At 37.0% G+C, this 18,846-nt stretch overlaps 1 protein-coding gene across 2 annotated transcripts in view; it reads right to left on the minus strand.

Moving 5' to 3' along the window:
• CDH18 (cadherin 18) overlaps positions 1–18,846 on the minus strand; it is a gene marked incomplete at both ends in the record, with an annotated part of 199,368 nt that overhangs the window by 35,593 nt on the left and 144,929 nt on the right. For both annotated transcript variants that reach the window (XM_084281808.1, XM_084281807.1), the window contains one exon: positions 3,214–3,350. In XM_084281808.1, coding sequence (XP_084137934.1) covers positions 3,214–3,350 — 137 coding nt within the window. The remainder of the gene's footprint in view (positions 1–3,213; positions 3,351–18,846) is intronic.

Here is an 18,846-nt window from a genome sequence, read left to right on the forward strand (position 1 = left end):
CAAAAGCCTTTAACAGAGCCCAGTAAATCGTATCCCCTCCCTTTTTCAAAAACTGCTTTATAAACTCTTTCAGAGAATTCTAACGAGCTAATGAAATGTGAATAATTCTAAGTGAAACTGTATTTTTAAATCCTATTACCAACAACTTTCAATCCTTCCCCACACCCCAAACAGTCTGTAGTTCCTTCAATATAAAACACAGTATTATTTTAATATCTTTCTTATTCCCTAATGCCACAAGGAGTTTTCAGGAAGTGCTAGTACTGAAACAACCAAAGGAACAGCTTCAATGGCATGCTCTGGACAGCAAAATCCCACTGCTTCCATTCACTGTATGCTGCTGTTGAAGAACAGTGCATGTCAAAGAGAAAAAGGATTGTCCCATTCTCCCAGCAGTGAACACTGCTGTGCTTTGGGCCCTGTCTATGCAAACAGAAAAATCACTGATCATTACGTCAACATTATTTCCACAGAGGAAAGTGGTGCAGCTTCCACTGATTTCACAGGGGACATTCGATCAATGCTGAGTGTACATGACACACTGAAACTAATTGTGAAAGTAAACTTTTTAGGAAGAGTTCAGAAACAATATGGGTGAAACATGTAGATATCATAAATTTGAATCTAGAAATATGATGTTGCTTCTAAATTTTCTTTGTATAAAAGAAGCAGGATAACTAGAAGTATGATCAGTAGAAACAGAATTCTGTCACTAATGTGTGGTGCTAAGTAAAGAGGAAAACACTTCAAGAAACTAATTATAACAGAATCACAGAATCATCTAGGTTGGAGGAGACCTCCAAGATCATCTAGTCCAACTTCTGACCCAACACTAACAAGTTCTCCAGTAAACCATATCACTAAGCTCTACATCTAAACATCTTTTAAAGACCTCCAGGGATGGTGACTCAACCACTTCCCTGGACAACCTATTCCAATGCCTAAACTTCCCTGGACAACCTATTCCAATGCCTAACGATAACTTTTTTTCCACAGAACACCTCTTATTTTTGGAACAGTACATTCTGGGCTTTGCAGATTCTGTGGTGTTCCTGGTTAAGCAAATCGTGTCAGAATCATAGAATGGCTTGGGTTGGAAGGGACCATAAAAATCACCCAGTTCCATGGACAGGGATGCCCCCCACTGGATCAGGTTGCCCAGGGCCTTGTCCAGCCTAGTCTTGAATACCTCCAGGGATGGGGCATCCAAAACTTCTCTGGGCAAAAGCTACAAATGCCTTCTTCAACACCAGGTGAATTTGAAGAATACCACTCTCACACCTAAAACACATTTTGGTCATAGTGCTCCACCTATTTTTCAGCTTCAGTCTTAGTTCTGCCATGCCTTGTGCATGGACTTGAAAATGAAAGCCATAAAAGGCTGTAGCTATGCAATAGATAGTACTTAAGAGTTCTGGCCTTCATTCTGTATGCACAAAATGTAGATACAATTATTGTTTCTGTAATGGATTTGGAAGACTATAGCATTGTTATAATTTTCAATTTAGTGTATGTAAGAAAATGGGCAAAGAAGTAGACACAAAGAAAAGCTGTCTGCTTTTAGGCTGCTTGTCACCTGTCTGCTGTCTATCTCTTCCTCACTGTTCTCTCTTCCATTTTTCATAAATGAATTGTTATTCAAGTTGATGTCATATATTTACTTATCTTCCCAACCCCAACTGTAACAGTAACAAATGCAACACAGGGGAAAAAGCAAGACCTGTGTATTCATGTAACAAGTAACACCTTGAATGGGGAATTCTAAGCAGTCTGCCTTAGGAAAGAAAAAAAAAAAAAAAAGAAGTATTTCATCCTCATTATTCATACAATTTTCTTTTACATATAAATATAACCTTTCTCAGCACGGTATGTGAACTACCAATCACTTGACTATATGAAATAACTAATGCAGAAAGCTACATTTCAGTTTAATGCTATTGAGATTTATTTCTGCAAAAAAATCATACTTGGATGTTTTCCAAAAAAGCATAGTGACTATGCCTGTTTTTAGTATGTCCCAATGTGGCTTTTAAATCTTAATTAAAACTACCACTTATTATGCACCTGCTTATGATTAGGCCTAAATTATATTTAATTTCATGCTGCACTGAAATAACAGATATACAAACACACTGCAAGCACACTGAAGTGCAGTGGTTACCTTTTGCAAAGGGCTAACCATAAAACTCTAGATTTCACTATTTACTATAGAAATTTACTTATTTCAAAATGTAAACTCAGTTGCAACAGCAAGTGCAATAATCAAAAACAATTTGTTGTCCTTATAAAACACGTACATGCTATTAATTCTGTAGTATGTGCTAGCAATGTAATGGCAAAAAATAGATTATGTTTTAACCTGGAAATGAAACAGATGAAAGCAAAGGGATCTCACTTATGTCACTGGCACTTGTTATAAGTAAAACCTGTAAAGTGTCATCTGACAATGCTGGAATAAATAAAATAAAATAAAATAAAATAAAATAAAATAAAATAAAATAAAATAAAAGTTACAAATTTTGATCAAAATCCCTTTCCACTGAATGATGGCATCACTAAGAGTACTCAGCAAGACTGAATTTATTGATCCAACATGGGATTCTTTTTTTTCCATTTAGTTAGTTGATTTTCATTTTTTTTTAACCTCTAAAACTTTGACTGTGTCTAAGTAAGGACTCTGTAATAAAAAAGTTACCAGAATTCTTCATTTCTTAAAAATTGTCCCTACCTCATATAAAAATGTCTGTCTGGGACTACATAGACATTTTTTGACTGTTAAAGGGGTTGTCTGAGGCAATGGAAATTCATCAGACTTTGAGGCCTTTCGAATGCATAGGCAAGTATTTATTGTATCTTTACTTGAAAATTTGCGTAGTAAAAAGCCAGACATTCAACTTGTCAATCAGCAACTGCTAGACACCTGATCGATATAAATAAATTAATATTGGCATATTTACCAACAATTAATCGTAGATAAGAAAGGATGAATTTCTCAAACAATACTATACAGTGTTGTCTTCTAGGATATATAAAAGTATGATAAACAAATAGGACAAACTGTTCATTTTAGGCCACTGACTGCCTGGAACTGTTCCTGGGTAAAAAGGCATCCTTCTACCACATAAAGAAAAACATGATAAATTTACATAGGTGGAATCACATAGGCTTTTTTTTTTTTTTTTTTTAATACTATGTACCACATACGTTCTTTACCTATCTCAGAAGCAGCCACTGTGATGTTGTACCAAGGTGTTTCCTCTCTGTCAAAGATCTTGGCAGTCTTAATGGTCCCAGTATTAGCATCAATGGTGAAATACCTATCTTCTTCTGTGTTATGATCAATGAAATATCTAAGAAGAAATAAAATAGTAAATACATACACATTGTAACAAGTATCATCCAAAGTCACTGAAAGCTGCATAAGAATCATAAAATCATAGAATATCCTGAGTTGGAAAGGACCCACAGTTCCAATTCCTACACACAGCACCACCCAAAAAAACAAATGCTATGTCTGAGAGCATTGCCCAAATGCTTCTTGAATTCCATCAGGCTTGGTGCCACAATCACTTTCCTGGGAAGCCTGTTCTAGTGCCTGGCCACCAACTAGGTGAAGAACCTTTCCCTAACACCCAGCCTGAACCTCCCCTGTGGCAGCTCCATGCCATTCGCTCAGGTCCTGTCACTATCCCCAGAGAGCAGAGCTCAGTGCCTGCCCCTTGTGGGGAGGCTACAGGATGCCATGAGGCCTCCCCTCAATCTGCTCTGCTCTGGGCTGAACAAACCAAGTGATCTCAGCCACCTCTCAGACATCTTCCCCTCTAGACCCTTCACCATCTTCTTATATTGTGGCACCCAGAACTGCACACAGTGCTTGAGGTGAGGCTGTACCAGAGCAGAGCAGAGCATGACAATCCCTTCCGTAGACCAGCTTGCAGTGCTGTTCCTGATGCACCCTAGGACATGGGTTGCCCTTTTGGCTGCCAGGGCACTCTGTTGGCTCTCTTTCAACTTGTTGTCAACCAGAACCCACAGATCCCTTTCTTGTGGGGCTGCTCTCCAACCTCTCATCCCACAGTCTGTATGTATAGCCAGAATTGCCCCTTCCTGGGTGCAGAATCTGGTACTTGTTCTTGTTGAACTTCATGTGGCTGGTGATTGCCCATCCCTCCAGTTTGTCAAGATCTCTTTGCAAGGCTTCTCTGCCCTCAAGGGAGTCAACAGCTCCTCCTAATTTAGTATCATCTACAAACTTATTCAAAACACCTTCAAGTCCTACATCCAAGTCATATTTGAAAACATCAAAGAGAACTGCCCCTAAAGTGGACACCTGGGGAACTCCATTAGTGATTGGCCACCAGCCTGAAATATTACTTTTGATCTTGTAAAAATCACAGAAATTTTAGGGGAAAAAAAAAAAAAAATCTGTGTTATGGAGGCAACCAAAGTAATACTGCTTTTCATTTCTTTCATAATGTTATTTGATGTTTTGATACATAACAAGATTTCCACTTCAAGTCACAAAGATATAAATTGCTAACAGGTGATATTTTAGACAGCAGTCCACATTTCTGTCAAAAGTAAGATACTATATACATTTACTCTGACTAAAACACATAAAATGGAAAGGCAGAAAAGAAAATAGACAAATATTATTGTTCTGCTTAAGCAGTGTGCTCAGTCCCAGTACCTGTTTTGAAGCATGTCTCTTTCACATGAAGTTGACGACATAATGACATAAGCCACTTTGAACATTCACGTTACAGAGACTAGAAACAGAAACAGGTGATTCCCAAAGCTGCTGTTGTCATTAGCCTAGAAGCAGAACTAAGCAGCAACTTAACTCTCTTGGCTTCCGAGCACTTTGACAAGACATTTTTTTCTCAAAGCCTGAATCATTTACAATAGCTTTTAACAAATGAATCAGTTACAGACTCCTATCAAACCTTCTCTACTAGCTTTAGGCTTGAGGAAAAAAATAAGGAAGAAGACAGAGCTTTTTATATACCATAATTGTTTTTCTTGAAAATGTGCCAACCCTGCTTTCATTCTGTGAAGATTTTAATATATGGAAGCTATATAAAGGTGAAAATTATTTATTTGTCCCATCCAATTACACTTATTTCTACATCACCAATAGTGTAATTACGAGCTAATAAATAGAGCGGTGTGCATAAAGGCTGCCAAACTAAAAAAAATCAAAAATAAAAAAATAACAAAAATGACTTTCGTTTTATTTCTCTCATAATGTACTTATTTAGACTATTTGTGGAAAAGAAAAACAAACAAGCAAGTAAACATTTAGTTGAACGATACAATACAATAAGGTACGTCTTGTGCCAAGGAAATAAAGCACTAGAGGAGGCATCAATTTAAGTGAATCACCTTATCCATTCCAAGGATTGGACACTCAGTGGAAAAAACATCTAGGATATGATGACTTAGGTTAGATTTTCTTTACTAGAGAGAATGTGAATTCCCCTCTTTGAGCAGAAAGAAGCATTTTACATCTCCCTTACAATATGCTAGTTTGGGTTGTGGCACTCAAGATTTTCTTTTCATGCTTCTTGTATTTTCAAGAATTAAAAAAATGTAGATCAAGTACTGGAAATCAGAGTAGTCAAAAACAGGCTAGAAAATCTTTCTTTCTTGCCTCTTTTGATCCTTCCTCTCAACATCCAGAAGAGTGAAACAGTTCCCATAATGACTGTGGGAGTGGTCTGAGGAATGACAGACCTTTATGTTCCTCTGGAACAAGAATTTAATTCACTGTCTCTTATCTGAGCTACCATCAGGAGCAATATGTTCTGACATTCAGAACATTCAGATTCATTACCTACCAGTACCTGAGATTACCTCATCCCAAAATACACCACAAGTGCTCAGTAATGACACTTTGGATGTGCAAGATGGCAGATGAATTTTTTAGAAAGATAAAAGACTCAAAATATCTCCATATTGAAAGCAGACTGACAAGATCTTGAATATGTAGGAGAAAGGGTAACCACTTTTAAGGAAGGGCATAGAGACATTTAAGTTGGACGCTGACTCACTGGCTAGAGTGGCTGGAATTCCTCTGCGCTGCTCTTCAGGTTACCACTGACCTGTGACCCTTCTCAAGGCCTTGGGCATCTGTTGCTGACACTGGCATCAAACTGGTAGGTGCCAGAGCTGGTCGCTTCAGTGAGTGAATCCTCTGTGGACCCACCGCAAACCAAATCAAAAGGCCCTCACAACTATCCTGTTGGCATTATTTTATGTGGCAGTATTGGTCCAAGCTACCCACACCTTTTTTGAGATTCAGAATTTGCTTTTCAATTTCAGAACAACTGATTTTTGCAGTGCTTCTGCTGGTCTTAGTCTGTCATGAAGAACTGTGCAGATCTGATCAACTCCAAGCAGGATTTTCAGGTTCTCCACACAGTTACTTGTCATGGAAATGTTTTGAAGGATTGGTCCAATACCAGTGAAGTCATGTATCCTGTGCACACAGACAGCCCTACCTTTAACTACAAAGGAACTTTGGAGCCAGAATGGAATCCACCTCTAACTCCACAAAGCTGCCATGCTTGGCACAGAGCAGAGTTTGATGATTTGAAGTTTGTACAGAAGATCTGGAGAAATCCCTCCATGCCTTATACCTTATGCTTGGCAATGTAAGAAACCTGTAAAATGGAGCACAGAACATATTGACTGTACTGCAATTAAGGCAGAAATAATGAACAACTGGTTGTGTTGGGCAAGATGGACAGCACCCATATACACAAACGTCTTTTATGTGATGAGCTGGAATGCTGACAGAAGAAGGATAGGAAGCATAATTGTCTCTCAGATAATTTTCTTGGAGACCTTAACAGGACCCTTTACTGGTACAGCTCACTATCAGGCATGCAGTGATAAAATGTAATTCCTTCTCTCCTTCCACAGCCTTGTTCTTCTTGACTCTAGAGGTCTCCTGATAATGACAAGAACTATTTGCTAAAAATAAAAAAATTAAAAAAAGCTTCACTAACCTATTCTTATGGAGTATGTAGTGCTATTTCAAAACAATTTATAATACATGAGTCTTGTTCCTTCAAACATTTATTACTGTGGACATTGTTTACTTACTACCATCAGCCACAGCGACTACTCAGCCAGTATTGTGCTAACCATAGAACCATAAAAAAATAGGGCTATTTAGTATTTGCAGACAGAAGTTTAAAAATAGACGTAATTTAAAATTGGGCTTAAATGAGAAAAAAAAATAAATAAATAAAAAATAAAGCCAATAAAGCCATAGGAATACACAGCTTCTTTTGTGCATGTGTGATTTATAATCATAACAAATTACTACCTTTCCCTCCATGAGTAAAGAGACCCAAAAAGACAATTATGTTTCCAAAGTATGAAGCTTGTGTAGAAAAAATGAAGCTTGACTCTGTTATGAATTGTGACTACCTAATACTTCATTTTCATAGACATATAATAAAAGATTGTCTTAGCTTTGAAATATTAACATTTTTTTTTCTAAATCACATATTTAAATGTATTCTATAGAAGATGAAAGTTCTCTGTTTAAAGGACTCAGTGTTGGATAAATAATTTCAATTGTATTTTCTATATCATTCATGGAAATAAAGTAATCCTGAGGTGATTCACTGTACTAACGCTTTCATTTACAGTGATATTAGAAAAAAAAATAATTTCTAATTTATCCACAGTAGCACTTCCTCTTCATGTCCAAAATTTTATCGTTACAGCATAATGAACCATCCAGAACTCAATAGAATTTTTCTTGTTCATGTATAAATACAACAGTGTCCCTGTCTTACGCTTTCCCATCATTATGGTATTTAATTCTCCCCATTATTACAGATTCTTCCTTAAAATTGCTTTTTGCATCATATCTAAAGCAAACATTTGCATTGCTGGGGTCCCAACCTTCACGAATGTCTGAGTGAAACAAGTTACAGAAGACTTTCATGAAGAGCAAAAGAACTGAGAATGTTAGTCTAAAGCACTGCTGCCAAATGCCCTAAAAATATGTTGTTCAAGACACTCCCTTGGTAGAGCTACTCATTCTTGTCACACGTAAGGAGACATTTAGAAGAAGTTTCATTGCATTTATGAAGCACTTAACATTTTAGGCTTTATAAATATTAGCTACTAATTTATCTAAATGATGTCCTGGATTTGGTTGGAATAGATTTAATTTTCTTCCTAGTGTCTAGTATGGTGCTGCGTTTTGGACTTAGGATGAGAATAACGCTGATAACACACTGATGTTTTAGTTGTTGCAGAGCAGTGGAAGGAGCCAAGACCTTTTCTGCTTTTCATGCTGCCCTGCCAGGAGGAGGATGGGGGTGCCCCAGGAGCTGGGAGGGGACACAGCCAGGACAGCTGGCCCAGGTTGGTCAAAGGAGTGTCTCATACCCTACAGCATCACACTGAACTGTAAAATTGGGGGTGGGGTGGGGGGTGGTTGGCTACTATTTAGAGACTGACTGGGCATTGGTCAGTGGTTGGTGAGCAATTGCATTGTGCATCACTTGCTTCGTGTATTTTTTCCCCTTTTGTTTCCTATTATGCTGTCTTTATCTTAACCCGCAAGTTTTATTTTATTTATTTATTTATTTATTTTTCTTTTTTTGGTCCCCTGTTATTTTCCTTTATTCTGCTGCGTGGGGAGAGTAAGTGAATGGCTATGTGGTACTTTGCTGCTTTCCAGGTTAAACCATAAAAAGGATGAGAATTGACACCAGATATATCCATAAATACACCATAGTCCCAAGCCAATGATGCTTTACTTTGGCTTCTGAATTTATTTGATCTAGTTAAAAAATTCTGAATTTATTTGATTTAGTTAAAAAATTATCTTCAGTTAAATAAGAGTGGCAACAAAGCCAGTCACACCTTTCCTCTCCCACCTTTCCCACCACCTCTTTCAGTGTCTTTTTTTTTTTTAGATTGGTAAGAGCTGTAGTGAAAATTTAAAATTTCAAATAGTTATTTCAGAAGTAAATTTTCACCTTAATTCAACTGACAGTTTCTTCTTACCCATTTAGAATGCATTCATTTAAAATATGAATTTATAATATTCACTGCAGATATTTATTTACAGACATTTACTCGTGACAATGCTGTATGAAATAGCATACTTTTAACTATTAACTTAGCACATCTGAGTTGCATGGCAGATGTAAATAATGAGACTTAGTAACAAGACATGCTTAGGTAAACAACTCTCCATAAACTGTTTACTTCCAAACCAGCTACAGAAAACAATCTTAAAGAAATTACATTAAAAAGGATTACAAATATAGAAAACCTATTAGTCACACTACCTAAAGAGAGTCTGAAGGAAATTAAATATCAAAACTCATTCCTGCTAGCACTGGGAAGGAAATGCAACATGTACCACCTTTTTATTAGTTGGAGTCACTCAATGGAAGAGCATTACTGGCTTCCATGCATGTCCTTGTTCCTACTTCTGACCAACTCCTGTGACTTTACTCTTCCTGGCTTTTAGAGAAGCAGTGGTTCAGTGGTGACAGATATTACCACCATTTTTATTGAAAACTAGAAGTATTTGCACCAATTAGGAAACAAAGAGAAATTTATATGCAAGACGGGCCTTAGGCACTCTCAACATATAAAACAGTTTGCATTATTGACGTACATGTAGTCAGTTGCTAATAACACAGAGAGTGCTTGAACATGGATAAGGGTTTAAAAGACGCTAAAGGAGTTTACTAACAATTATGATTTCTAAACCTTTTAGAATGGCTTCTGAGTTAAAACTCATAAACATTTTCAGAATCTCGCTCCCTGAATTATTCAGTCTTGAAATAATATTAAAATCAGTATGGTGCTGATTAACATATAAGTAAGATAAACAAGTGCTATAGTCAGTTTGTCACAATTCCAATCTCTTTCTCTCCATTTGTTATGTTTAAAAGTAAGCCTTGAATTTGAGATTGTAAACAGTGTTTTGAGCTTTTGACTTCTTTTTTGTTTTGTTGATTTTGTCATTAAACTACTCTATAACATAGCTTGCCATTATGCTATATTATTTATTATTACATTCAACAACTGCAAAAAAAAGAACTCCTTTACAAATTTCCACCCTGTCTACAAAACTGTTAATCCTAAAGAAATTCAAGAACGACATTTTAGCCATCTGAATTCACAGTTCTTGGTACTTTTTTGGGCTGCTGTATCAACTTATATATGTATATGAACTGGTTATGTATATATGTGTGTGTGTGTGTGTGTAACATATATAATTAGCCAGTTCTCTAAGAGAAGCTGATTACAAAGAACCTACTACAAAAGTTCATGGAAAAACAATACTCTGCCAAACCAATCAGTCACATCTAAAGGCCATCTATTAGAAATCAAATACCATTATAAGAAGTTCCATTTAGTTAAAAATTTTAGCAAAGTATCTTTCCTCAGAAAAAGATAGTCAGACTCAAAGGATGAAGATTTTTTTCCCCAGAAATACATCAAAAAAAAGAACATGTAAGCAACAACTACAGAGTGAGAAGGGTATACCAGGAAGAAAAGTGAGGGAACTGATCAGCTGCAACTCTCTGTGTTTGGCCAGCTTGGAGAGCCATAAGAAACGCTCCATGATTCTGATGCCTTCCTTTCGTCTTCTGTCTCCCTCCAGACAGCAGCACTGCTCATGCTCCTTGAAGCCAAATGAGGCGGTGGGGAGACATTCTGTTGCCATGACTGTCTCGCACCACACTGTCTCCCTTCCAGAGACAGTCTACTTCCCCGCAGTTCAAACAAACTTCTCCAGGAGAGAAAAGCAATCATGAAGTGCAAGTCAGTAGTTGTCTGCCAAAACAGCAGGTGACCAATTTTCTCCCTGCAGTGTGTCTAATAGATTAAGAAGACATTAGATGTTCCAGAGCTCCATAGAATACTGCTACTGAGAACTGTGCTTCAACTGTGCTTTCCAGTTGTGAAAATGAAATATATTTGAAAAGAGCTCGGAGAAGGTTTACCTCTGTTTACCACTTCTTCACCTTTTTCCTTTTTTTTTTTTTTTTAATTATATATAGGCATAGCTTAACTTTGAAGAGAATACTGTCCCTCTCAGCGTGCTTGCAGGAACTCGATAAGCTGCTCCGACTGAGTTAGCCCTGGCACTGGCTGCCAGCTGACATCCATCAGCTGTACCTTGTCATCTCCTGTACAGGACTCGCAGCTCACCTCTCATACCAAAATCTGTGCTCAGTAGATGTGGCAGAGCCTTCCTTCCTCATCCCAGGAAAGTGAGGTAGCAGATCCCAGGCGGCGCGGGGGAGTTGCAAGCTGCAAACTGCTGCTTCCAGGCAAAGCCACTTCTGGTTTGCATTTCATACAGAAGTTGGCTTCCTGCTCCTGCTCTCATTCCCATCCCCTGAACACTGCTGGCACACTGCTCACCTTGGACACTGGAAACTGGGAATGCTGTTCATTTGAAAAAAATGAGATATTTCTCTATGCCCATATTTTTCTAGCTGACAATGTCTACATGTGCTAAAACCACCGATCATCTTTCCTAGCTAACTCTGCCAGCAAATGTAGGCTAAGAACATCCCACACCCGCAGAGGCATAATTCAGAAGTCAAAGCAAGATAAAGGTTTTTCTTTTTTTTCCTGACTTTACAAATCTCTTCAGAGGATTACAACTGTCTAACTGCATTTTTAGTACATGTGTTGATGGCAGAACTGCTATATCAGAGTTGATTTTTATTCAGAGAGATTAACATTCACGTTCCAATGCTGCTAAGAAATAAAGTGCAGTTGATGTTATATTAGAATTATTTTTTGTTCCCAAAGGTTTACCAGCTAAATAATGGTATTCTACAGGCTTATTATTATTATTATTATTATTATTATTATTATTATTATTAGGTCATGCTAAAGACAAAAATGAACATAACCAAGATCAATAGACTTATATCTACTTATTGGAAGTGAATGGCCCTACCAAAAGACTGCATCACAGAGATTGTTCAGACATGAAGACCAACTACTAACACTAATACTTTTATTTCATAAAAGAATGTTATGAAATACTGTAGGCATTCTGAAGCCAGTGGAAGTTATAGAAACATAAATGTCCTGGAATGAAAAATCAGGCTCTGAGAGTCGCTGTATAAGGATGTTCTCTCAGTTTTTTTCTCACAGATTTAAGCAAGGGATGGAGGTGGCTCTGACTGCTGGGAGATTTTGACCACCATCCTGAACTGGTTGCTTCCTAGTGAGAAAAGCTGTCAGAACAACTTACCAGTTCCTTCACAGAGAGATGGACGTTTTTGTTAGGCAAATTTGTTTTGAGAATTTGTTTTTGGCAACAGCACCACTGCATGAGAAAGTAGGAGGTCTGGGACACATAGCTTGACAAGAATCAAAAATAATTTGAGGCCTCAGGGAAAAAGTCGGCAACAGATCTCCCACCTCAATGCTGAATGGAAATGTTTTAAAATGGTTGCTCTCCGTGAAGACAGACAGAATCAGAGAAGAAATTGGAGAAAATATCTGCTCTAACTCCAGCTGTTCAAAATAGGATATTCTTTTCCTATTTTGAATTACAGACAACCTTGTGGAAGAATAATACTGAAGGAATACAGAAAACAAACAAATGAAGAAGGAAGTGAGACGGAGGAGGGTATATCTCCCCTCTGCTAGCTGTGAGGCATTCACATACCCTGGGAAGATATTAGCGTGTCTTTGTAGGTGTTGATCACAGGGTTATGACAGCATGACGCTTTGGGGGCCTGAGCAGAGAGGAGGACAGATGTCCGCCTTTGCCTCAAGTGCAGGGATGGCAGGATCCGAGGCAAATGTTTCTTCAGGCATGCGAGGGAGGGATGGTCTCTTTATACAGTGACACTGATCTCAGCAGGCTGCCCTAAGTACAACTAACAAAGCATCCTGTGCACAGGATTTATAAAAAGAAACTGACCTTATTTAATTTATAGAACATCTAAATGACAAGTAAGACACGTGAATGCAACCAGGCGAAGGTGCTTTTTGTATTATCCAGCAGGACATGATTCATATTGCCTCTTCCTAGTGACAGTAGAGGGGAATTGGCATAGAAACCAATACTGATCTCAGATGACAGGAGGAAAATAAATTTTAAAATGCAATTTTCACTTTAAATCTCCCCAGCCCTCTCTCACACAGCTGAGAGAGCACCTCCCTCCACTTCATAGGCTGAATCTGTATAATTAAAATTTGTGTGAATGGGTGAATCAGAATTTTAGGTTTTATTCTGCCTCCTGTAAATACAAACTTTGCATCAAAAATTAGTATATAAACAAAATCCTCTGCTTTATTTCTTTACAGTTTTAAGAAATAATAAGTGGAATACATTAAACTCTGTTGGTATGTTCTTTCATTGACATTGGTGATTACTTGCAAAATAACATTTCCTGAAAATGAACAGACTTTCTAAATGTCTGGTGACAAATAGTATTGAACTTATGTCTGTCTTCTACTATCAGTGCAGCGAAAATTAAAATAAATTCCTTTGCTTGCTGCAGGATTTGAAGAACAATTTCCTACATCACATTGTTATAATCCTATGTACCTGTCATTCATTAATTTCTCAATATTCTATCTGAAAGAAGGGAAGAAAAGGCTGTCAAATTAAATCAAACTAGGGTAAAGCAACTTTGAATTCATTATAGCTTCTAGATATCAAGAAGCTGAAAAGCAAAATTTTATACTCTTTAGTACATGTATTGTAGCCACTATGATTCATCATCCATTATGAGGCAATGTCACAGGAAAAGTGAGAAGCCAGAATCAGGGATGAGGCTGTACTTCTGTTCTTTCCTACCTTATCACAAAATGACTGGTCTGATGGAGGGAAGGAGGGAAGGAGGGAGGGAGGGAGGGAGCTTTTCTGACTTTACATGGGTTATTTTTGTTTCCTACTTTGTTTTTGTTGTTTCATTGTTGGTTGGCTTGTTCTGCTTTTCCTGGAAGTAAAAACACTTGTTTCCAGTAAAAGAAAACCATGTACACTTTTATGTTTTTGTTTGTTTGTTTGTTTTGTTTTGTTTTTCTTCCTCTGTGTTTTACTGCTTTTTTATGCAACAGTGTCAAGAGTGCATACAAGAAATAAGTTCATTTTTCAGGAAGTCACTAGGACTACTTCATTTTCCTATAGCTAATCAATTTCTGTTCCAGCTAATAGAATTCATTATAGCAAGGTAGGCTACAGAGTGGCTAGGGTCTAACATGAAAATGATTTGAATTTCAATATATTAATACAGCAAGATATAATTAATACAGCAATATATTAATACAGTGCTTCCACAATAGTATGACTTACTTCACAAACTACGCTTACCAGGATGCAATGTTAAGAGGACTTTCAGTTGCTCATGAGACAGTATCAGCCTGATACTAATCAAACTAATATGAATTTAATATGAAGTTTCAGGGTCTTCAAACTATGCTTTTGGTCTTTTTTGACCCATTAACTTGGAGGGCTCTTGGGAAATATCAGCAATGTTATTTTTTCTGAAAAACTTTCCACTGAAAATAGAGCAGATGCAGTCAGAAAGCTCCAAGGAACATTGTGAGCATTTGTTGTGGCTAGACTTTCACCACCTAAATATCACCTATAGGAAGATGGCAGGGTTTCAACAGGCACAACTGCAGCCCTGAGGCCATATTAGCAGCCTAGGGCTGTTCCCAATACACATATGCATCCTGCCAATTAAAATCTCTTTCCACGCCTAGTGTCCACAAAAGTCTTCTGTGTATGGTTAAAGGAAGAAAAAAAGATCATATCTAAGTATGGAGAGATTTAAAATTAATGATATATAAAATAAAATGATAATTATTGAATTTAGTCTTTATCTATTCTTTTAAAATGGATTGGAAACATTCAATACATACTTGCTGGTCAGATATTATGTAAGATATAACCCTGATTTTTTTCAAAATCCAAAATATTTCTGCATGGAAGTATAGTACTTTGACAAAATGCAATGAAAAGGGTTTATACTCTCATAAATGTTTCAATGAGTGAGTGTTCCCTGTGGAAGAAGTACAATTTATGATGTTTTCAACTGATTTAGAAGACAAATTTATAAGTAAATGACTGTTTTCCAAACTACTCAAAAATATTTAAAATTAATGCATTATGGAGGTTTTATATTGCCTTTTTTATATTGTCTATGATTAAGTTTACTTTTCATATTTCAATAGAATAATAATCTTATATTTCAAGACATAGCATTTTAAAAAGTTTCCCTAAAAATGCATTTCTATTTATGAAGAAAAAAAAAATCCACTTAAAAAGAAAAATCCTTTTGTTGTCTGTCAAAAAATAAAAATAAAAATCCTTGGTTGTCTGTTAAACAGACAACCAGATAATTATGTCTGAATAAAAGAAACCAATAATAGCTACATTTGTTATTACAGAGGCTCTTCTGCTGGGGTTGAAAAAGTTAAACAACAGTACAAGTATTGGCACCAAGTCAGTGCCCTCTGAAGACTGCTCAGTTCAGGAGCAAGCCAAAATTACTGGGATGAAATCGCAGTGTGGAAACAAGGAGAAAAAAGTCTTCAGTCTCTTCATAACTGATAATGAGACAGGTTGTTATTTATTTTTTGGGCTTAGCTTCAATAGTTAGTTTTTAAAAAGATTTCCCTTCAACGTTGTTAATTACTGTAACTACTCCTCTCAACATTATTCTAGTTATAAGAATCATTCTGTCCACCAAAATAAAGTGTTAGTTCGTTGGACAGTGAATAAATCACAGCACCATATCTCTTCTAGCAGCTGGACAAGAAAGAAGTGATATGGTTGCAATTGTGTGTGTCTAATGCTTTATCGGTCTCACACATAGCAATGAGCGTCCTTATAAAGTGGAAAGGATGCAGAAGTGGATTAGGAAAAACTGTGAAGCAAATCGTTGCTCCCTAGCCGTCCTGTAGATTCACAGCATTTGAAAATGCATCCAAGCCACTCAGTTGAGAAAACACTCCATGCATTTCAGCTATACAAGTCCTATCTATAGCCATCTTCTGTGGAGATTATGTGATTTGTGCTTTCTCATATTAAATCTTCCTATTTTCATTTCTATAATCACTTTGTTTTTTCATAATGAGTTTGGAATTAAGCAGAAATAAAGGAAAGACATGACCTTTCAAATTCATCAGGGCTTTGGCTTAAAAGTGAAGGAGACTCTTGCAAACCAGCACAGAAAGACATAAGTACACTGCAGGCACTCTTCTGATAGAAAACACCTCCTCCGAGCTGCTCCTTCACCCTGCCTCCAGCTGAGCACCAACTCAGACCAGCCAGACAGCTTGGTCCAGGGTTGGTGACATACAGTGATATGTCATGGGTGTATGAGCTGCTACGGCCTTGCAGAACCCCCCTGACATGTAACTGAAGGCTGATTCCTTTCAGAAACCCGGGATTCAGTATATTTTGCTAGCATTTTTTTTTCCCCAATGGAACAGAGAGAGATGGAAGGAAAGGTACAAAAATAAATGCTAATGAGGAAAAAATAGGACAGACAAAGGTAAGGGCAATTTTTCACCTCATTTATTTGACTAATATGGATAATGTATATTATCCATATAATATAGTATATGATGTATATACTATATAATGTATATATGTATATACAGTATAATGGCCCCAGTATAATGGCCCCAAGCATTGGTTATTGTTTGGAAAAAAAAAAAAAAAAAAAAAAGGGCCAAGAAGAAAAGCAAAATGTTTGGAAATATTTTTCTTTCCAGTCCCTCTACATCCAAATTATTGCCTGTTACACCCAGAAAATCTATTTCTGTCCTTCCCAGGCATTGTACAAACTGCTGCAGCTTTTCTGTCACCATTATTGTCTTACATTGTACTGACAAAATTCATAAGGGCCAAAGATGTGCTGAATTATGGGGGAACTAGTCAAATCTGCACTTGTTCTTTCTACTTCCAAATTACCACAACTGCTAATCTGTCTGACAGTGTTAGCTGTTGTTTCAGAATTGCATTATTAAAACTACAGGAACTTGGCAGCTATTTTTAGTGACATTTTCTAATTTGTGTTACAATTTGGACATAAATAATAAAGTATCAATTTTTCAAAGCCAAGAACTTGCCACTAAGAAATTGTATATATTGATTGTCTGACACTAAGCATTTTGAATCTTAGGCTATTAGCACAAGAGAACCATAAAAAACTGATGCTTTCATTGTTCTGCAAAAGCTGTTTCACCCTACCAAGACTATCACACATACCCAGCAGATTTCAGCTCAGTTGGGAGACTAAAAATGCCCAATTAGCTTCTGAAATACTGTTTTCAAAATATACCCTCATATGATTTCCACAAAGGCTATACCATTTTGTCACAAAAAGGAACAGCATCATACATGTATTCATAAAGATTTTTGTCCTGAAACATTTCAAATCCAGTATCACCTTCAAAACTAATATTTGTGTATTGTTCTACAAAATTCTCACACTGAATGTCAGTTTAGAAAATTACTTATCCTGCAAACAAAGCCAGTAAAAAATGTCACTGGATCCTATTACAGCTGAAAACATGTAACTGAAAACCTTCTTCTAAACTGCTAATGAATTCCCATCTTAGTTCCAAGGCAGTCAAGGTTAAATCCAAATGCTCTTAAATTTAGAAGAAGTTAGATTAACATCCATATGCATATTTTTGGCATACATTTTCAAGCTTGCTGTGGGGGGTATTACCAGTTTAATTTCAGTTCTCTAGTTCATACCATGACCTATTTCCAAGCCAGTTCTGCTGTTATATGAACTATTTCAGCCAAGCAGCAACACAGAATTCTTCATTCTTTTTTTCCCCCTTAATGAGATTATTTTCTTAATAATAAATTTCATTAAAAGGATATCAAAATCCTTCCTTCCTAATACGTTACAGTTTTGTTTTGTTTCCAAATGATGCACCTGATGCTTTAAAAGCTTGCTTCTCAGCACTTCTATTTGCCCTAGACCTTGCAATTGGAGTTAGCATGACATACCCTTAGCAACATCAGTGTGGTGCATTATTCTTTTCATTAATTACCCTACTAAAAATGAAACATATTAGAAAATGACTTCCTACACAATTAAAATTTTTCAATAATTATATTGCATCACTGTGAGGAAAGGAGTACCTAAAACAGTTCCTTTCTTGCACAAGCACCTGACATATCTGAAGAGATGGAAGTGTGCAAAGGGCCAGCAGGATAGTGCATGAAGGACAGGGGGAAAACAGCATTATGATTCAGAACTGATTTACAACTAGTAATACAATGCTGACTGGCAGCAGGCCACTGAAGTGCATCATTTCACAAGATGTGATAACACATACCGACCTTGTTCAGTGGGTTGTTTGGAGAGGTGCTGCTAAAGGATGAAATACACACAGACCTTTGCTGAGAATGATGGCTAAATGACAATTTCAGTGCAAACCAATGAAAGGTTGAGATTATATTATTAAATCTAATCCCGACACGCTGATTACAGCACTATTCCAACCTCTTTTTCTCTTGAATGTACTAAAAGACATCATTTCACAGAATCACAGAATCACAGAATTTCTAGCTTGGAAGAGACCTCAAGATCATCGAGTCCAACCTCTGACCTAACGCTAGCAGTCCCCATTAAACCATATCCCTAAGCTCTACATCTAAACGTCTTTTAAAGACCTCCAGGGATGGTGACTCCACCACTTCCCTGGGCAGCCTGTTCCAATGTCTAACAACCCTTTTGGTAAAGAAGTTCTTCCTAACATCCAACCTAAAAATGCCCTGGCGCAACTTAAGCTCATTCCCCCTCATCATGTCACCAGGCACTTGGGAGAACAGACCAA

The sequence above is a fragment of the Netta rufina genome (assembly GCF_964035555.1).
Source record: "Netta rufina genome assembly, chromosome: 2".
Taxonomy (NCBI): domain Eukaryota; kingdom Metazoa; phylum Chordata; class Aves; order Anseriformes; family Anatidae; genus Netta; species Netta rufina.